The 21,619-nt window shown below is 46.9% G+C and overlaps 1 protein-coding gene across 12 annotated transcripts in view; it reads right to left on the reverse strand.

Moving 5' to 3' along the window:
* chd6 (chromodomain helicase DNA binding protein 6) overlaps positions 1–21,619 on the reverse strand; it is an 86,209-nt gene that overhangs the window by 12,355 nt on the left and 52,235 nt on the right. For all 12 annotated transcript variants that reach the window (XM_061291951.1, XM_061291960.1, XM_061291961.1 and 9 more), the window contains 22 exons: positions 21,069–21,233; positions 17,289–17,468; positions 17,005–17,115; positions 16,721–16,923; positions 16,212–16,292; positions 15,332–15,456; positions 15,090–15,249; positions 14,346–14,435; positions 14,007–14,110; positions 13,796–13,937; positions 13,559–13,628; positions 13,430–13,493; positions 11,307–11,700; positions 10,686–10,894; positions 8,455–8,552; positions 8,153–8,377; positions 7,301–7,753; positions 6,749–6,976; positions 5,690–5,864; positions 4,303–4,902; positions 3,254–3,402; positions 2,926–3,123 (listed from right to left, as the gene is read on the reverse strand). In XM_061291951.1, coding sequence (XP_061147935.1) covers positions 2,926–3,123; positions 3,254–3,402; positions 4,303–4,902; positions 5,690–5,864; positions 6,749–6,976; positions 7,301–7,753; positions 8,153–8,377; positions 8,455–8,552; positions 10,686–10,894; positions 11,307–11,700; positions 13,430–13,493; positions 13,559–13,628; positions 13,796–13,937; positions 14,007–14,110; positions 14,346–14,435; positions 15,090–15,249; positions 15,332–15,456; positions 16,212–16,292; positions 16,721–16,923; positions 17,005–17,115; positions 17,289–17,468; positions 21,069–21,233 — 4,224 coding nt within the window. The remainder of the gene's footprint in view (positions 1–2,925; positions 3,124–3,253; positions 3,403–4,302; positions 4,903–5,689; positions 5,865–6,748; positions 6,977–7,300; positions 7,754–8,152; positions 8,378–8,454; positions 8,553–10,685; positions 10,895–11,306; positions 11,701–13,429; positions 13,494–13,558; positions 13,629–13,795; positions 13,938–14,006; positions 14,111–14,345; positions 14,436–15,089; positions 15,250–15,331; positions 15,457–16,211; positions 16,293–16,720; positions 16,924–17,004; positions 17,116–17,288; positions 17,469–21,068; positions 21,234–21,619) is intronic.

Here is a 21,619-nt window from a genome sequence, read left to right on the forward strand (position 1 = left end):
GAAAACGCCATCATCTGAGACTGAGCCTTCGAGACTCCTTTTGTCTGTACAACCCCAAATACTGCCGTGACTGGATCTGGGTCAATTCTTCTCTTACAGATGTAGGAGAATGTGTCAAAAATTCTAGACCAAAATGTATGTAATTTTGGGCATGTCCAGAACATATGCCTTAAGGTTGCCTCAGCTTGCTTACAGCGGGTACAAGTAGGGTCCACGCTTGGAATCATTTTAGCCAATTTGGTCCGTGAATAATGTAATCGATTAAATACTTTAAACTGTATTAGCCTATGTCTGACACAAATGGATGTACTGTATATCTTACTGATAGCCTTTCGCCAAATTTCATCAGAAATGTTCAAACTCAAATCTCCTTCCCACTGGGTCTTCAAATGGTGAAGTGGCGGGCAGTTAATATTACAAATCATTCTATACAGTCGGGACACACCACCCGATTGTTGCAAATTTAGTGTCAAACAGTCATCCAGGGGACTGGAATCCGGTTGTAGGGGGAATGATGAAAACTGAACTCGAACAAAATCTCGAACTTGGAGATATCGAAAAAATTGAGTACCAGATAAATTAAATTTCGTAATTAATTGTTCCCAAGTTGCAAAACTACCCCCTACATACAAATTTCCCACGCATTTCACCCCATGTCTGGCCCAGGACAAAAAAGCAGTGTCAATCAGTGATGGTTTAAAAGCAGCGTTTTTAATCAGAGGCATAGATAGCAAGGGTTGTGTATATCGAAAGTGCTTACGAAACTGGGTCCAAATGCGAAGGCCCGATCTGATGATTAAATTGGTTGAATGCTCACCCACTGGTAGCGGGAGAGGGGCACACAGTAGCGATGCCAGAGATACTGGAGAACAATCATGCTGTTCCATTAATAACCAAGATGGCCCATCTTCATCCGGATTCAAATTATACCAAAAAGCCATTTTAAAAATATTAGCAGCCCAGTAGTAGTACAAAAAATTAGGTAGCCCCAGTCCACCGTCTTCTTTACGTCTCTCAAGGACTGATTTCCGAACACGAGGTATCGATTTATTCCAAATAAAGCGGCTGATGTACCCATCGAGCTCCTTAAAAAATGATTTTGGCAGAAAAATGGGAATTGTTTGGAACAAGTACAAGATCCTCGGCAGAATCACCATTTTAACCGAATTAATACGGCCTGCCAAATTTATAGGAAGCGAAGACCAGCGCAACAAATCCTCCTTGATTTGATACAAAAGCTTTTTGAAATTAGCTCCGAATAAACCTGTATGACTACTAGTGACTTTCACCCCCAAATATGTCATAGATCCTACTGCGGTCGTGAAGGGGTAAGAGTCATAGACATGATTTTTCGCTATATTATTAATAGGAAATAAAATACTTTTAGTAGGATTGATCCGATACCCCGATGACATACCAAAATGTTCCATTATGTCTAAACATTTCGGGATTGAGGTATCCGGATCTGACACAAACAGCAACAAATCATCCGCATACAACGAAACCTTATGAACTAAGCCTCCTCTCAAGATTCCCCGTACATCCGCACAATGTCTCAGGGCAATAGCAAGTGGTTCTATGGCCAGATCAAAAAGGAGGGGGGATAGAGGGCACCCCTGTCTTGTCCCCCGTTGAAGGGTAAAGTAAGACGAGATAAAATTATTTGTCCTCACCCTTGCTTGAGGTGAAGCATACAGTATCTCTATCCAAGAAACAAAAGTTGGACCAAATCCAAATTTGGTCAAAGTTTTAAAGAGATGTTTATGTTCAATTGAATCGAATGCTTTGTGCGCATCTAATGATATAACTATTTCTGGGGAGTTTCCAGTAGACGTGGAGTAGATTACGTTAAAAAGCCGCCTAATGTTGTGAAATGGTTGACGGCCCTTCAGAAACCCCGTTTGGTCCGGATGTATGATCTTTGGCACTATGGACTCCAACCTTGATGACATAATTTTAGCAAGGATCTTATAATCACTTGTAAGCAAACTTATTGGACGATAAGAATCACATTTGGTTGGGTCCTTGCCCTTTTTAAGAAGAACTGAAATGGTGGCCTGGGTCATGGAAGTTGGAAGCTTTTTCTGTTTTAGGACTTCGCTATAGACTATACATAATAAAGGAGTTAATTTATTAGCAAAAGCCTTATAGAATTCAATTGGGTAACCATCCGGGCCGGGTGCCTTCGAATTCTTCATGGATTTGATAGCTTCCCCTATCTCGGCTTCAGATATGGGCAGTTCCAAAAAATCCCTGTCCTCTTCAGCCACCGTGGGAAAAGCTATATTATCCAGAAAGCTGTTAGAACGAGAATAGTCTGCTGTATAGAGAGACGAATAAAAGTATTTGAACTGGTCGTTGATGTCTTTGGGATTAGATTTAATTTCTCCGTCTAGTGCCTGGATTCCCTCAATAAAATTAGTTGCCGAGCGCTGGCGCAGTTGGTGAGACAGAAGCCTGCCAGCCATTTTAGGTTTGTTTTGTACATTCGCAAGGCTCCTTCAATTTTTGATAAATTCAACCCCAGATGCCAATTTCAGTGAGAAACATGAACATTTGGGAGACTATGATGTGTTCTACAAAAAAGTCTCAACAAACCATGCCTGAATAAAAATAGGAAGTCAGCCATTTTGATTGACGCAGACCTATGATCGATTGAGCACAACTAATGTAGAGCCACAAATGAATCAGCCGTTTCTGAAACGTCTGCCATTTTGCTTACTTTGTCGTGGCTGTTTTGGACATTTCCAGTTGTTGTTTAAAGGCTCAAAACTGGTACCAAACATCCATGTCATGTATACCTTTGAGCAGTTTCTTTGTAAGTACGACGAAAGCGTTAAAGAAGACGACGCGCATACGCGAACACATGCACGCGCAGGCACGCGGCATGACGTCAAGCAGAAAAGCCGGACGGCTTCGGCTCACCTTGGGCAGTCTGGAAAGAGGAGGCGGTATGGTGGGGAAGGCCGGGCCCGGGTTGAAGGCAGTGCGCTGCAGCTGCTGCCGGGCCAAGTGGTTGGCACAGACTGAGGTCGGTGAGTTGTACTGGTCACTGGCCGAAGGCCATTTGCCCTTCAGAATGGCATGGCAGATGCTGTCCAAACGGTTGATGATCACGCGGTCCTGCCGAGACCAAACAAACAAGGGACGCCTCGGCATGAGACAAGAAGTCAACCCGAACTATCTTGTGAGTACTCCAGGTTTGTGGTACAAAACAGAACGCAACGATGCTGTGATGTAACGGTCGGAGTACCTTGGGCCAGTCGGAATAGGAGTAAAGCGCTTTTTCCTGAAGCAGCTGAGCAATGGTGGGCTCCCGGGCGTCGTGGATTTCGGGGGACTCGCACACAGTGAAGGGAGCGGTAAAGCTGGGACTTCGGGAATAGTCCTCGGCAGCCGTCACTGCAACACACCAACATTGACATCTCAGCAAGGAGCGGGCGCAGTGGCTTGCGAGACGACGCTCCAAATGATTTTTGCTATGGCATTGGGAACGAGACATGTTTCAAATGCCTGTCCAACATGAATGAATTATGATAAGCTGAATGAGGCAAAGCATGGAAAATGCATTTGGCACACCCAGGGCCAGACTGGCTCACAGCGCCTTCATTTGCTCTTGCCCTTAACGTCCCATTCACAAAAGATTTTGCGTTCAAGGCAGCCCAGGGCAAAGGCTACCCCACCCACATTGCGGGCTTTGCGGCATGGTCAAACGATACCAGTTTGGAGGAGACTCTCTGGCTCGATTCAAATCACAACTCAAAAGGCACTCGTTGCAAAGTGCAGACTCAACGTGTCATTTCCATCATGACCCTTCTGGTTGTATTTGACTGCATTTCTCTCAATGCAATTCTTATTGTTCTTTTAATTAAGGTAATTCGTATGGTTTTATGATTATGATTCCAAGCCCAAGTAGCGTCTTTAAAATTATCAGTTGGACAGAGGTTGCTCATTTTGGACGACAAGCCCTCGTGCAATTGAGTGATGGCCGAAGTAATATCTTGTGTATGTTGGACACAGAGTAATCCCTCACGCTGCTCTGGTAACCAAACTGGAGCTCGAATTTGAATGAGACTGAATGAAACTGAGGCTCATTTGCACAATGAAATTTCTCTGATGTTTAAATCGGGGAAAATACCACCAGGGCGTCGAGATGCATACTACCCAGCAACGTGGTTCACCACGCACGCTTTGTGTGTTTTTGCCCCATTTTTACCACTTTGTGCCGCACAAAAGCGACGCAAAGCTGTCGTGAATGTGGCCCCCGGTGTGCAAGTATGGGTGTAGCGGAGCGGCCCTTACCTGGTGAGGAGGGCATGTCGTCGTCCTTGGGCTGACCCCTGAGTTGGCCCGGCCGCTCTGTCTTAGCCTCCACAAAGTTCCGCCCACTGTCGTTCGAGTTCAGAGCACCCGGCTCGGTTTCCTCAGCTGAGGGCCGGAGGGCGTCCTGTTCTACGGATTCGCATTCGGGGCGGACTCCGACTTCCAACTTGACGGTGCTCGTCTCAAGGTCCTGGTCTTCGGTCTTGATCCGGAGCTCCGATTTCTTCTCTGAAGGCGGCGCTGCCGGCTCACCCCGCTGGTCCGCCGTAGTGTCGTCCAGAAGACAGAAGCCGTCGGCCGTCCGCTCGGCAACGGGCTGGCCGCTGAGGCATTCGTCTTCTTGGAGAAGCGTTCCGTGAGCCCCGGTCATCAAGTTGGTCACGCCGGTGCGCTCTTCGTCGTCGTTCTCCTCCTCCTCTTCTTCCTCTGCAAACATCAAGGTGTCCACCTCCTCCATGGGACACATGAGCTGGTTGGGAACCTCCATGCCGTCCACCGGATCCCTCAACGCCGACGACGGAGGCTCGCCGGCACCCATGTGTGCCAAGTCCAAAGGCAGACGCAGACTCGGAAGAACGGCTGCCAAGTCACAGACACGATCAAACCTCATTTGAATGCTTGATTGAAAACTTCAAGAAGACCTTCATTTTAAGCCCCAGTTTGAAACCCGAGAAAATTACAACACTGATCCTGGCTTCTAAAAGTCCAAATTTTATGATGGATGAGGCGGCCTCAGGAGGAGCCGGGGGCTCAGTGCCTTGCTGGCGCAATCCTTGGAACAATAGCTGGGGAACGTAAGCCCCGACCTCTGGCTTGGGGGACGGCAGCTCTACGTACCACTGAGCGACTCCGTCCTGAGGCTCCAAAACCTAACCTGAAGCCGTGGCTCTGGTTTTAATTCCTAAACCTTATCTTAAATTTGACTCCCTATCATTTCAAATCAGTACCCAAATTTCATATTGCAACCCTAATTTGAAAGCCAAGGTGCTTCTACTCAGGGAGTTGGTTGACCTGCCTGTTGAGTAGCAGTACCCGAGTGTAAGGCTAGAGTCTTCTGCTTAAAAGCCGACCCTGAATTTCCTACTCAACGTCCACTTTCAAACCTTGGCCTGTCTTGATACCCCACTTTGAAACCCCACTTTGAAAGCCTCGCCCTTGTCCAATGTAATACCGAGTTAAGAAACCGGCATTCAATTTGAGCACACGTCATGAGCTCAGCGGGCTCTCTCACCCTCGTACGTTGACGGAGAGGCCACGAGCTGAGTTTTTTTGCAGCCACTTGTGCCGATACCTTTGTGCGCGTCAAGCAGAAGGCCATCTTTTTCCATGCCCACGTCTTGGCACTTGCCGCCAAAGCGGAACCCACCTCTGCCCGGGCCTTCACTTGCATCTCCATCTGCGTTCTGGCTCCCGACATCCTCCTCCCGGTGGCCCGCGATGTCGGGCGAGGAGAGCGGGATGTGCGGGGGGATATAGGGCGGCAGCGGGCTCGCCGCCAGGTCGTTTTCCTCCACGCCTGCTTCTTCATTCACGCCAATGTCCTGATCACAACCAGACGGATCAGCAGAGAATTGCATCGTAGTCCAAAAGCGGACAATGCTTCAACCTATTTGGCTGCTTTCAAAGCAGACCGGCCCATATTGGCTGCAGCCTGACTGGTCAGCCAATGACAATATACGCATTGAACTAGCGCTGCTGACTCATGACTATTTGAATACTCTTGCTGGGTTTCAAAGTTGACACCACCCATGCTTTCCTACCCGTATTTTTTTGTTCCAACACATTTATGATAAGACAAAAGTTTATCAGCTGCTTATTTCCTGTAAGCTTCTACAGAGCGAAAAAGGGCTTTGATGGCAAAATATTACTTTGTCCAGATATTCAACAAAGAAGCATGCGCTTTGAGTGATGCTGACTGACTGCGTTACCTTTTCGCATCATGGCGACACACACTTTTGGTAACCTGCACTCTGTTCGTAGCATTCCTACAGGTTCTCTGTTTAAGTGTCAGGTCCCTAAACTTGTGCGACTTCCTACCTGTTGCCATTTGCTCCCTCATAACGGATGAGCAGAGTTTACAGTCCTGTTCATTGACAAAGCTGAATTTGGCAGAGCGAGCCCATTGAAAATCATCTAATATGGATGACGACGACAATAAATGACGGGATTCCAGCTGACCAATACAAAGGTCCGTAGCAGTTGAGAATCTTTTTAGGGATTGCCGTCATGACGAGTTCAACAGGCGAACCGGGGATCTTTTCAAACTATTAAAAAGCTGTCTGATATGAATCCCTGGATTATTCATCCTTTCCCTTTCAAAGACTGTATTCTTAATTGGACGCAAACGGAAGGCGAGAACTTCATCTGTGTGCAATAAGAAGAATGAACAATGCTACGAGTCTAAGTCCCGCCAAGCAGCACAAACCTTGAAAAGCAGGAAACTGGACGACTCTACGGAGTCTGCGGCCGAGGGGTGAGAGGGCGAAGACGGGGGAGGGAGGCCCAAACACTCTTCCAGAGTCCCATCGGCTGTGCCATCGCCCCGCCCAGACTCCTCGTCCTCCTCCAGGAAGCCCGTGGGACCCAAGATGGGGTCCGACTCGTTGAACATGTGGTGAGCTGGGCTGGAGTGGTCGGTCCCGTCCCAGGGCGCCTGCACGCAATGCTTGCTCAGTACCGGCAGACGGACAGAAAGAAAGAAAGTGATGCAATCATCCTGTTCATTTGGCTTCTTCTTATCTTACATTTATGTATTAAGAATATACAGGGCCGGCTTCTACCACTTCTGACAGGGGCAGCACAACTGGACCTCGCCAGCGCGCTCACCGCTATCAGGAGGATGAAGGAGCTGCCCAAAACTGTTGCATGTTACTGTTGCGCCCGCTTTGTTTCTTTTTCTGCTTCTTTTCTTTTGGGGGGACAGTGGCATGTTTCCATTTGTTGGTTGGTGTGCGGTGAGGGAAGCATGCTGAAATACCTGCAGCCGATCCAGCTCCACGGACGGCGCCAGCAGCCCGGTCTCTTCAGACGATCCCTGCTCACCCACCAGCACGTCGCTCCTCAACTCGGAGCAAAGATCGGCCCCGCCCAGTCGTCCATACGGGTTAAGCATTCTCTGACCGCCCGCCGCTGAGTTAAAGGGGAAGCCGTTCAGGGTGTCCTTAGAGGCCTTGGCGCCGTGCAAGGCTTCCGCAGACATGGGGTCCAGGTCGGCCAGGCTCTCGTCCAGTGGAGGGCAGTCCAGGAAGTCCCCCCGAGAGGTGGAAACCATTCCCAGGCCTGTAGCAGTCGCCTCGTCCAAGGTAGGTGGAGGCGGAGCGCGGAGGTGAGAAGAGGAGGAGGACGACGAGGGAGCAGAGGGAATGGTGACCTGCTGGGGGTAGTCTGGAGGCTGGGCCGCGTCGTACAGGCAACAGTGGGGGGGCGGCAGCTGGGGAGGACGGCAGATCAATCGAAGGTTTAGTCACAAAAAAATAATACGATGGTGCCTTGCGATTCATACATACGCCATCAAGAAATGTTTCTCGGAATCTGAGAAACATACGGATTGCGTTTGAAGTTAAAACATTTTGATTGCAGTTACTGTTTGTGACGTGGTCATTGTTGTTTACTTGCCATTGTTCGATGATGAAACAAAGAAAAAATCAACAAGGAGCAATGTGCCACTCTTGATGTCAAATTCTGTTTAATGGGGCTGGCAATGTACGTACGTCATGGCTTAGGTGACAATCAAAGGCCACTCTTGATTTCTCCAGTAGAGTTCTTTGCTAACATCCGCAATCAAATCAATCAATCCACAATTAGAGCCCAGGCACTTTTCTTCACGTACCCTGTGAAGATGCGAGGCGTGGTGTCCCCTCACGTAGTTGCGGTGGGCCTCCAGGAAGCTGAGCTGCGAGTCATTGAGGATGTAGAAGTCAGTGCGACTCAGGCCGTGTCGCGCCGCTCCAACCAGGAGATCGCGGTCGTGCTTGCCCGACTCCCACCACACAGGGAGGTAGAGCGAGGGGCGGCACAGCTGCAGGCGCGCCGACAGCAGCGGGTGACGCAGAACCTGAGGGCGACCGGGATCCCGGCTGTGGATGACTCGCTCGGCAGCTTACCCGTTTGCGGCGTTAGCGATTTAGTCACCTGCTCGCGGATCTTGCGGAGAAGCTCGATGCGGTATAAGGTCCGAGCAGCTCGCTCTTCTGTCAGAGGCTCCACTGGAATGGCAGCGTCCGTCAAACCTGTGTGGCAGAGAGGATGGGGAGAATACAGCTTCAGACAGAGAAGAGGACCGCCAGAGACGAAGGCTGGGCAAATACGCAAACAAATACAAATAACGACGCTTATCTTATTAATCTTGAAATTATGAGAAATATAAAAAACTAAATGTATTCACTCAACGACCAAACGTCAACTACCGTATTTTTCGCACCAAAAGGCGCACTGGATTATGAGGCACACCATCATTGAATATTTTATTTTGGAAATTATTTCATATAGAGGGCGCACCGGATTAAAAGGCGCATAAAATAGAAGCTATACTGCAACAAACTGAGGTTGACTAGGGTTCCGGTATGCATCCACTAGCCAATAACCAATGAGCTCTCTGTGAACAATCGCGTTTCTCAAACAATCTCCTATAAAATGATCAGAACTGACTAAAGTCCGATCTAACACTGGTACTGCTTACCTATGTTTCCCTTCCATATCGATCTTTAAATTTACTCAAAACATTAACAAAGAAGCCTATTTTGACATGAAATAGCCTTGTGCGTATAGCAGCTATTATTATAGCATTAGCCACCCGCAAACTCCCATGGGCCTCAGCTCGCAGACCCCCATGAGCCTCAGCAAAGTGTAAACGATCGCGTTTCTCAAACGATCTCCTATAAAATGATCGGAACTGACTAAAGTTCGATCTAACACATTGGTAGTGCTTACCTGTGTTTCCCTTCCATATCAATCCGCAAATTTACTCGAAACATTAACGGAGCAGCCTATTTTGCAATGAAATAGCCTCGCGGGTAAAACAGCTATTCGGTGACGCCCCCTGACGACAGTTGCTGTAATGATGGGAAGCGATGCGACCTTGTAATTTACTAGTCGTACTAAAACGTACTGAAACATTTTGGCAGAGCACTGTGTACAACCAGTATGGATCAACAAATTCATCAATTGATCCATATATAAGGCGCTCTGCATTATAAGGCACACTGTTTTTTTGAGTAAAATGTAAGTTTTTAAGTGCGCCTAATAGTGCAGAAAATTCGGTACTCTGAATTACCATACGAGACTCAACTTAGGCCGCCCATTCAATGCTGCATTTTGAGCACTTGATTCAGGTGTTTTTCTATTAGAGTGTTTTCTTTCCTGATTGCCTGTGTGTGTGTACTGTAATTTTCGGACTATAAGTCGCTCCGGAGTATAAATCGCACCAGCCATAAAATGCCCAAAAAAGTGAAAAAAAAACATATATAAGTCGCTCCGGAGTATAAGTCGCATTTTGGGGGGCAATTTATTCGACAAAATCCAACACCAAGAACAGACATGAACGAGCAACAACAGGCTAAACGATACGGTATGCTAACGTGACAAAAACAAACAAGGAGCTGAGAACGGGCCTGGCGTAACATTCAGTTATTTAAAAAAACTATTACATAAATAACACGTTTATAAAACCATCTGTGTCACTCCAATTCATTAAATCCATCGATCGTCCTTTGTCAACAATGCCGTGTGCCGCGCCGCAGTTCAAATTATTCCACAGGCCCATATAACAATATATAAACTATATTTTAAATAACTATCACATAAACAACAATATTATCAAACCATTTGTGTCACTCCAAATCATTAAATCCATCGATCAAATTTCTCGTCCTTTATGTCATCCTGGTGACAGAGGACATGTACAGAGGATATGGCGGTTTAAAGTGTTAATTACTGTATTTGATTTTTTCTCTCTATTTTTCATGTTTTGAATATGTTCAAGATAAAGATATCAAAGCATGTGAAGTGATCAACTAAACTAAAAATAACATGAAGTGGTCAACCATACTTGTAAGTAAGTGATGTGTTAATGATCAAGTAAAAATTTGTGAAAAAAAACATATATAAGTCGCTCCTGAGTATAAGTCGCCCCCCCACCCGAACTATGAAAAAAAACGCGACTTATAGTCCGAAAATTACGGTATGTGTTCCTGCAACATAATTGAGGGAATATCACTCCCGGATGCCAATGTTAATTGTCCATTAGCATGCCAATGACTTTGAGTAGAACACCGGCCGGCAATGTTCTTTAAAAGGAAGCGTGGCTGTGTGCCTGTGTTAAAGCTTCTAGTCAAGCGCAGCTGTGCTGCCCTGAAACAGATCACCTTCCTCCTTCCTGGGCGGGAGCTTGCAGGCGGTGCGACACATGCTGACGAAGGAATTGAAGTATCTTTCCAAGCTGTCGTCCGTCTTCCTTTCTAGTCGCGCCAGCACGCGAAACTGCGACCAGTCGAAGGCTTTCCTCTCGGGATCGAAGGCCACGCCAAAGGATGACACTGTGCGGTAAAAGTCCATATGCTCGCGCCGGCTCCATCTGACAAACACCATACACAACTGACCTTTCAGACACACCGACCAGAAAGGAAAACAAACTGTCCTGGCTTTACACACAAATTGTTTATTTTGACTTGCCTGACATGTTAACATGCAGATTATTAAATTTGTTTGATTGCCCTGAGCCATTCAAAGACATTAGTTCAATTTTTAGATTGATACCTGTTTGCAAATTTTCCATCTTATTTACCCTGTGCCTTTCACACAAAAATTTTAGAGTGGAATTTGCGGATTTCACAAACATTCGCACAAACTGAAAAAAGAAAATTACATTTTCATCTGTCCGTGTCTTTCACACAGAGATCTGCTAAGCTGATGTTTATCTGCCTGTCCATTTCACGCTTAAAGTTGCAAAAAGTATTGACAAAGTCATGTGTCAATCATCCTCTCACCTTCTCTGCCACTCCATAAAAACAGCGTCTGATTCAGCGTGGGAGGCGGAGCAGCGCCTCAACTCCTCGCCAAGCTGCCAAGCCAGTGCTCCCCCCCCGTGGTGCCCGAGAGGGGCGCATCCCGGGCTGCCGGCCACCACCCCAAGGCCCGCCAGGCCGTCGTGAAGTAGGAAGTCGGGGCGCAGCGGGGGCTCGCGGCGCAGCGTGAAGCGCTGGTAGGCTGTGATGAGGCGGCGCAGGCGGGCTGTCAGCGCCGGGCCGGTGGGCCAAAGGGGGCGTGCATGGACTACATGGAGGGCCGCCACTCCCGTGCCGCTTCCCACCGCCCCACCGAACATGGTCGTCACCAGCGTGGCGTCCTGGGCGCACAAGTCAGCAGCCGCTGCATGCGAGTCTGGCGAGCGTCAAAGGCAAACATCATCGATAGGCTGCTCTGACTTTCACGCTTCACCATCTGCAAAAGTGGTCTTTTTTTCTGCCTGCACTTATCACACAGACCTACCCGTGTCTTTTAAAGCAGCGGTTCCCAACCTTTTTTGCGCGACGGATCGGTTACATGTCAGACAACATTTTCACGGCCCAGCCTTTGTATAAATATAAGAAACATTTATAATAAAAACCGCATAAAAATAAAACTCACCATTAAGTATCTGCTCTGTAGCTTTGTGGGCTCGACTGGGGAAACATGTTACGCCAGTGGTCCCCAACCACCGGGCCGCGGACCGGTACCGGTCCGTGGGTCACTTGGTACCGGGCTGCCAAGCCGCACAGAATTTTTTTTTTTTTTTTGTCGACGATCAATTAATTCCGGTCACGTGACATGTTTCCCCAGTTGAGCCCGCAAAGCTAATATGTGGCGACAGGCTAACTAACCAGGCAATGAAGCATTCAAAACTGCTTCAACACATGGAGCCCAAGCATCCTGCAATAAAAGACAAACCTTAATCACTTCGGGTGTCATTGTCTCCGATTACGTCTAGATGGGACCGGCTCGTTTCTGAGAAACCAACTCAGTGCTCCCACTAATTCAACGTAATGGTGAGTTTTATTTTTGTGATTTGTACTTGTTTTTATGTCAGTCGTATCATTTTATTTCATTGTATTTATATATTTATTAGAAATGTGTTATTTATTTATTTATTTATATAAATGTCTTATTTATTTATATAAATGCCGGTCCGCGAAAATATTTCTGACATGTAACCGGTCCGTGGCGTAAAAAAGGTTGGGGACCACTGTGTTACGCGACCGGGACGAGCGTCTTGACCTAAATTATTTGCTTGTCGATCTTTTTTTCTTCTTCTGTGCCGCCCAGTTCCAAATGACCCACGGACCGGTACCAGTCCACAGCCTGGTGGTTGGGGACCTCAGTTTTAAAGGACAGTTATCTTGCAAAACTTTTTTTTTTAATCTTCTTGTGCCTTACACAAGGAATGAGCAAAATAGTGTTGTTGTTTTTTTTTAAAATCTGCCTTCAACTTTCAGGCAGAGCCTGCAAGTGCCTTTCATACAGACGTCCTGACCTTTTTTCTTAAGTCTTGTTTGTCCCTTTTACACAGGGATGTACTAAACTGTTCATGTGTGTCTGCCTTTCAAAAAGAGAGCCTGCCTCATTTGCTGCTGATGTGCTTTTTTTTTTTTTTTGCTTGTTCCTCTTCAAACACAGTAAATTGCGTGTAGCAGTAAAGTGCTCAGTGGCCTTGTGGTATGACTGTCCGCCCTGAGAGTGGGATGTCGTGGGTTCGATCCCCGGCCGTGTCATACCAAAGACTATAAAAAAATGGAACCCGATGCCTCCCTGATTGACACTCAGCATTTAAGGGGTGGATTGGGGATGCTGTAAAAGGTGCACCTTCTTGAGCCGCCCTGCATGTGGCAGTACCTGCACCTGCTGGGCAAACGACCCTCTGAAGGCAAGAGGGTGGCAAGGCGACGGCACGGCCGCTTGACACCTAAAACAATCTTTGTGCTGGTAAGACTTGCAGAAATAACTGCTAGTCTACTCATCCGTCGGATCGACAGGAGATTCCATCCATCCAAATTGCGTGTAAAAAGGCAACCACAGATGAGTTGTGTGAAAGTCTCCACTTGATAGTGAGGCTCGCGCGAAAGGGGGTACTGACCTGGGGCAGCAGCACCGCCATCCGGCTTGTTGGCGGCGTCGGTGCTCAAGCGGCTCTCCTCTCCCTGAACAAGGTGTGCAAAGGGGCAAACGTCACAGAGCTGCCGAGGAAGATGCATGCCCTACGTACCTTGTCGTTGTCGTCTCCTCCTTCACTTTGACTGTTTGCGTTCTCTGTGACGTCGTCCACTTTTGCAATGCTGCTCAAAAGAATAAGAACAAAGGCGCGCGCACCCACCCTTATATTACTTGACTCTTATCCGCTTGTTTTTGCTAAGGTTGTTATTGCTAAGGTTACTTTGTTTGCTTTGTTCTGGCTATCTTTGTTTTTGTTGTTGTTTTTAGTTGCCCCTTTTCATAGCGCTACCTGTCGGCGGCAGCGGCAGCTGGCTCTGCTCCTCCCTGCTCGGTGGAAAGCTCGGTGGTAAGCGCGGTGACGTCGGGCATGCCGACCCTCTCCAGGAAGCACAAGTCGGCGTCGGCCCGCATGGCATTGTAGCGCTCGTAGCCTGTTCGGGCGCATGTTTCAAACACTGTACCTATTCTTCACGCGTCAAACATTGTGTCAGGTAACTCACCGTGTTTATGGACGCCTACAAGCAAAGACTTGTCCGCATCGGCATCCCACCACGACGCCGGAATCTCGATGTAGTCGATGTCAGGCAGCGACACGTCCAGCTTACTGGAGTCATTAAATGAATATGAATTTCACTCGTGCGGAGCTCTGACTTTACAACGTTTCATTTCATTTCAGTGTGTGTGTGTGTGGGTGTGTGCGTGTGTCTGTGTGTGTGTGTGCGTGCATTCAGAAACGTGAGGGACTACCACTGACGTGAACTGAAACAATGACCAAACATCATGGCTTGCGGCAGCGCATTGTCCTACATTTATGAGTTAGTACGTGTGGTGCCTTGTACCTGGCGGGTGTGCCCTCCAGAGCCTGATTGGCTGCTTCACCCAGAACCTCTACCTTCAGGTAGTACAACATCCTCACCCTCAGTAGAACCCTGCACACAAACACGCAAACACAATTCAAGGTGAGAAGAGTCCATTGCGGCAAACGCCACAATTATGCAGCGGCTTTAAGCCAAAACGCCACACCTCCTTTTCAGTGGATCGACTTGTCTTGGACAAAAACTGCATGATACGAGGTTGAAATGGCTTCAATGTCAGAATTCATATTGGTAGAGCGAGTTTGCCATTGAAAGAGCCTTGGCAATGGCCAGCCTGATCAAAGGGCACCTCGAACTCAAGCTTCCTGTGTATTTTCTAGCCAGAAAGTTCTCGTTGACAATGTTCATTTGTGAAGGCTCCCTGAAAATGGCAAAACAGACTGTTTCACACAAAAAGGGCAGACTTCTCGTGGGACTTGGTGAGTCTTCTTTCGACAGACATTTCTCTCTGATTTCAGGGGCTGAATTTTAACAGTGACAAGACTACTTCCCTAAATGTCACCGAAAATGGCCAAAATGAGGTGAGTGTGTCGGCTGCTTAACAAGATGCACTCACTACCGGTATCTTTTCGGGCATATGGTTTCGCTAGACTTTTAGGTGGGTCTACTCATGATGCACATGTCCACCAAATTTGATGTGGCTTTGTCAAAGTTGCAACGCAATTCTTTTTTGGGGGTGAATGAAGTAAAAGGTAGGACTGCTCTGACTTGTTGCAATGCTGTTTGAGGTGTTTCTTATAGCTGTCGTCCTGCAGAACCACTTCGGGGTTGCAGTGGGCCAGCCAGTCGGCATTCTTCAGCTCGGGAACAGTCAGCGGACTCTTGGGTCTGTTGCCCTTGCGTCCACGAGGAACCGGTGCCGATAGACCTGAGGCACAGACACGCACGCACGCGGAAGTCAACCCTCGTTGATGGAGACAGCTGGACTCGTAAAAGTCTGCGGTACCGACCGGAGTGGTTGAGCAGCTCTTGGTCCTGGTCCTGGCCCTCCTTGCTGGGGGAGATCAGGTCCCAGATGAAGCTCTTGATCTTGTCGTCACCTTTGTAGTGCTTCAGACTGTAAACCAGCAGAGCCCTGAAGAAAGAAAAGACAACAATATATGCCGGAACATACAAGCGTTTCATTTAGATCACTGATCTCAAACTCAAGGCCCGAGGGCCAGATACGGCCCGCCACATCATTTTATGTGGCCCGTGAAAACAAATTGTGCATCAAATGCGTGGGTCATTACTAGAATTGCAAATTGTCTTCACTTTTAATTGTCTTTTTTTTTTTTATATTTGACCAGCTTTTACTCATCTGATTTGAAAACGAGTTGCTTGTCAGTTTGTTTTGTAGCTTTTACTGTATATAATATAAGGTGCTCATACATTTATTTGGGTTGACAGTCATAATGGCCTTCCGATAGAAGCTATGACTACAATGCGGCCCGTGAAAAAAACGAGTTTGACACCCCTGATTTATATCAACAATTCATTTATAGAAATGATTGGCCCATTCATTCATCTATCCGACCACCATCTCAACATCCATCCAGGAACCATCCATTCATCCGACCACTCAGACATGCACAAACACATCTAGTGATCTTATCCATCCGTCTGTCCATCCATTCATTTATAAAGCACTCCTCAGCGACCATCATCATTGAGTCACCGTTTTATTTTTTCATCCTTGTAACATGCAAGCAACTATTCACTCATCATCCGTTCTTTCTTGGATCAACAATGTGTGTTTAATGTTTCACTAATTCATCATCCTTCCATCATACATTGATCTGTTCTAAATCAATCATCCATGCGTGCTGTAACATGTCGGCGGCGGGTGACCTGCAGATGGCCTCCATGTCTCTCTCGGTCAGGTGCCACTTGAAGCGACCGTGGTGGAGGATGTCCTTCCAGCGGCCCCACCTGCACACATCGGCAAGATCCAAAAACTCAGCAATCTTCCATGCATATGACATGCCCGTACAGCATAATTCCTGATTTCTATTTGATCAACTCCTCGGACCTTCAGCCCGTAAACAGTACCGACTGTCACATTTTTGTAGTCCTCCATGAAAATGGACTGATTATCGTTGCGTTTAGCAAAATAAGACGTTTGCAAATATGTGCTTCTACTTTGGAAAAGAAAGCTAAACATTTTTAGCAACTTTCTGACATGTAACATACCAATCAGGAACTGAATCCTAATTTATGATTGGCCATTTATTATATCAGTTCTGTTTAGTTTTTTTAAATGAAATCTGATCCAATGACAAAGTTATGGACAGATGAATTGCCTCTTAAAATAATCCAAGTGGTTGCTGCCCTAACAGATGACGCCAACTTGATTGTACCCAAAGATGAGCAGGTTCTTCTCCACGCGGAAGCACTCGGCACGCAGGTAGCGGCGGCTGCGCTCCCCCAGGCGGCGGGTGCGGCACGGCTTCTCCTCCGAGTCGCTGTCCAGCTCCGAGAACTCCATTAGCTCGTCATCCTCGAAGGAATTGTAGTGGCGCGTCTGCTTCCGGACGCGGGGCGTGTCGATCACCAGCGACTCCTGAGCACCGCGCGGGCCAGGGCGGAAGGGAGGCGGATCAGCAAACATGCGAATTGCATCGTCAGCTCATCTTTTTTGTACCTTCTCCGACTTGGAGTCGATCTCCACTTCGGCGATCTTGGCCCACTTCTGCCAGAAGTTGGGGTCGTCAAGAGAGATGTCTGTGCGGTTACCCGAGGAGACAAAGCTGGCCTGGACAACATCAACAAAATAAAAAAGTTGACATGTCACAAAGTGGATTTGACAGACCGATTGGACCCGAAAGCTGAGCAAGAACTCTGACTCATTATAAACGGCCAAAACAGACGTAGCAATCAAAACAGAGAATGAGCAGTAAGAGGAAACGATGACTCTTTGTGACTCACCTTGGCAAAGGTGGAGCCTTTGCCTTCCGACTGGATGGTGATGGTCTGCGTACGTCTCTGCAGGATCTGGTCGATGTCCTCCTCGCAGAACTTGGAGCCTTCGTCCTCTTCGTCCATCAAAGCACCGTAAGCGCCTTTCTTCAGCAAGTCCTCCAGCTCCAGCTTGGACAGCTGCTGCACCTGCACCCCCGCCCCAAAGCGCATCACAGACCTGCCGAAACCTCAACGTTGTCACCAACGCGCACTACACCCAATCGTAGCCCCGACTTGCTGTCTCTCGTTCTACGGGAGCGTCCTTGGAAAGGACATTGTGATTTCCATTTTGGCTTGCCTCCATTTTCAAATACCGTATTTTCCGGACTATAAGTCGCGGTTTTTTTCATAGTTTGGGTGGGGGAGGGGGCAACTTATACTCAGGAGCAATTTATATGTAAATATATATATATATATATATATATATATATATATATATATATATATATATATATATATATATATATATATATATATATATATATATATATATATATATGTAACATTGTTTACACCCAAACCTCAGGATGCTGCGCAAAGCCAAGGAGGAAAACAGGTTTTACTGCAGGTTTGAACGGTCCACCCACACAACAGGACCTCCTGAATCACAATCAATAACCACACCTGCCCCCACAACCCTCCTGTTCACACCTCCATCGTTGTTATCACTACTCTCTCTCTTTCAGAAGCCGCGCCCGCACTTCAGATCCGCGAGGAGGTGTGTCAGATGTTCCGGAGACAAAAGGTCATGCCGCTGCCATGAAATAAGGCTGTCCCTCTGCTGATTTATTGTTAGATTTAGTTCTAGTTGATTTTGTAAGTTGAAGAGTCATTTGTTAGTCTTTCTTACTTGCACATTCCTCTAAACTTTGTAACTGGGCCTGGCTAAATTACCGTAATTTTCGGACTATAAGTCGCGTTTCTTTTTCATAGTTTGGGTGGGGGGGGGGCGACTTTTACTCAGGAGCGACTTATATATGTTTTTTTTTTCAAAGATTTTCCCCCTAAAAAAAAAAGGGAAACCGCGATAAACGAACCGCAATGTAGCAAGGGATTACTGTAATTTGAATTTCAAGTGATGACAGCAGAGCAACGTCGCGTCAGCAGCAGCTCGTCGAGTCAATCATTGTCCGTCGCGCTGCCTCGTCGTTATTCCACAGATCTACTATATAACTATATTGTAGCGTTAACAAAATTCAAGGAAAGACGTGGGTTTGGTAAACGGCTCTTTATTTAACAAAACATACTTACAGGCGTGTGGCGGCGTGGACTTCCGTCCTTGGACAGCCACCCGGCCGAGCGCCGGCGCCCGACTTCAATCCACGGAAGTGAAAGAGAGCTCCGTCAAGTGACGCGCGACGTCGCGCTGCTGACGTCAGCAGCCCTTCAGCAAAGCGCCAAGCACATGTGCTTCTTCTTCTACTACTACTTTGTGATTTGGCTTCATAGAGATACATAGAAACACTAGATGATCGCTTTAGCTGGTTGACGACGTGCAGACCTGTCCACCATCTTGAACCGGGAGTCACGGGAAATGGTCATGCTGACGTCGTGTCAGCAGCGCGGCGGTTGTTTACATACAGGACAAAGATCGACTCGTCCAGGGACGGTGGATGGGGCTCGGACAATGCTTTTACGCACGCCCGGTCCTACTCTACCGAGCTGTCTTTCACCTCCGTGGATGGAAGTCGAGGGCCGGCGCTCAGCCGGGTGGCTGTCCGAGGACGGTGGATGGGGCTCGGTCATGGCTTTTACGGACGCCCGGTCCTATTCTATGGAGCTGTCTTCCACTTCCATGGCTGGAAGTCCACACCGCCACACGCCTGTTAGTTTGTTTTGTTAAATAAAGAGCCGTTTACCAAACCCACGTCTTTCCTTGAACTTTGTTAACGCTACAATATAGTTATATAGTAGATCTGTGGAATAACGACGAGGCAGACGTCAGGGCGCACGCGCGGCGATGTTGACAAAGGACGAGGAATGGATCGATGGATTTAATGATTTAGAGTGCACAGATGGTTTGATAACATTATTGCTTATATAATAGTGATTTGATATATAATTTATATATCGTTATATGGGCCTGTGGAATATTTTTAAGTGCAAGAGCCGTCAGCGGCGCGCACGCATTGTTGACAAAGGACGTTTGATGGATTTAATGAATGGAGTGACGCAGATGGTTTTATTAACGTGTTATTTATGTAATAGTTTTTTGAATAACTGAATTTTACGTCAGGGCCATTCTCAGCTCTTAGTTTGTGTTTATGTCACGTTAGCATACCTATCGTTTAGCCTGTTGTTGCTCGTTCATGACTGTTCTTGGTGTTGGGTTTTGTCGAATAAATTGCCCCCCAAAATGCGACTTATACTCCGGAGCGACTTATATATGTTTTTTTTTCGCTTTTTTGGGCATTTTATGGCTGGTGCGACTTATACTCCGGTGCGACTTTTAGTCAGAAAATTACGGTAATATTAAAATATATGTATTTGTTTCTTATTCAAAGGTGGAAATATTGCCAGTTTTGGTGCTTCAGAAAGTAGGCCCAGTACTAGGTCACTAGCTGATAGGTATGACTATGTATGCATGAAACATTTGGGGGAAAAAAGCGTATATTTAACCATATCATTCTTTTGATATTGATTAAATGTATTCTTATCAATAATATAATTATTATGCTGGTTGTTCTGACACTCCCAGCAGATGCAGAGTATACTGGCAAGACAAGTCCAGGGAGCAGTGCAAGGGAAAGGCCAACTCAGGACACACACAGACAGACAGTCAGACTCAGAGAGACCTTTCGATTATTTTGCTCATCCTCATTTTAGACATTTTGATTTGTTTTTCCGGTACACCCACAACAAAACCCAAAGAATGATTGTGTGCATGTGTGTGCGCACAAATGCGTTTTGCTTGTGCTCATACATTTAAGTGTGGGTGTGAACATGCACGTGTGGGCAAGGCCAGGGTGGCCTGGTTACATAACTAACTCCTGGCCTGAAAAAATCTCCCAGTCCGGCCCTGCTCCTAACCCAGGTCACAGTTGTTTAAAACTACTCCCCTCCGGACGGCGTTACAGAGCGCTGTATGCCAAAACCAGCAGACACAGCTTCTTTCCCCAGGGTGTCGCTCTGATGAACTCACACCACTCATAGAGTCTCAGAGACATCACTGGGCAATAATACCCTGTTCTTGCCACTTAAATGTTGTTAGTAACCTGAATGTTGTTAGTCACTTGGATCAACCGGAGTCAAATTCCTTGTTTAGCATGCACAAACTTGGCCAATGATTCTGATTCTGGTACAAGAATAAGAATCACAGGTCACTGAGTTAAAAAAAAAAGAAAGAAAGATGATCCCTGATATGATCACAAGATGGATTAATCTATTTGAGACAATTCTGTGCAAAAAGACAAAACTGTTTAAAAATATTGTTTTTTTCAATCCGAACCGTATGTGCTGACAACAACTGCAGCAAAGGACATGCCTGGAGTGGAGGAAATTTTGTTTAGTGACTCACCGTCAAATTATGACATTGATTTTTGCAATGAAATGGCAAGTATCTGCCAATCAAATTTGCGTTAAGTCTCGGACAAAGCATCGAACATGTGTGACGACTGGCCATGAGGCGAATACGGCATGGTCGAGTTTTAGTACTGTAGTTTTGAAGTCACTGAAGGACTAAAGGACTAAATTATGAGGACTTTTGTCACATTGCCCTGCTGGCCCAGCCAGACGGACATGTCTCACCCCATTGAGGCCGCCCTTGCGGTTGATGTCCTGGAGGACGGCCTTGTCCAGGCCCAGCTTGAGGCTAGCCTTGTCAAACATCTCTCGCTCGTAGGAATTCCTGGTGATGAGGCGGTACACCTTGACCGCTTTGCTCTGGCCGATGCGGTGGCAGCGCGCCTGAGCCTGGCGGGGGAGGGGGACACACAGCGTTTTGATTACTCCCGAATCTACCCATATATCAGTTCTTCCAACGTAATTTGGGCCAGCACTCATCCTACCACGTTGAATCGCATTTACTGTCTACAAAAGCGTTGTGTCCGAATCATTCTATATGCTAACTACCTTGTTCATTCACTACCGCTATTCCAGGAACTATCAATTCTCAGCTTATACCAGGTAAACTTTCTCCACACAGCTCAGTTTGTCTTCAAAGCAACCCACAATCTATTCCCCAATACACTCAATAGCTTTTACAGGAGAAGGGAAGACTATCACTGTCATAACACCAGAAATAAGGCTAGAGTTGAGTTGCCCCACATACGAACTTCCCTGTCCAAATGTAGTCTTCA

The sequence above is a fragment of the Syngnathus typhle genome, linkage group LG11 (genome assembly GCF_033458585.1).
Source record: "Syngnathus typhle isolate RoL2023-S1 ecotype Sweden linkage group LG11, RoL_Styp_1.0, whole genome shotgun sequence".
NCBI lineage: Eukaryota > Metazoa > Chordata > Actinopteri > Syngnathiformes > Syngnathidae > Syngnathus > Syngnathus typhle.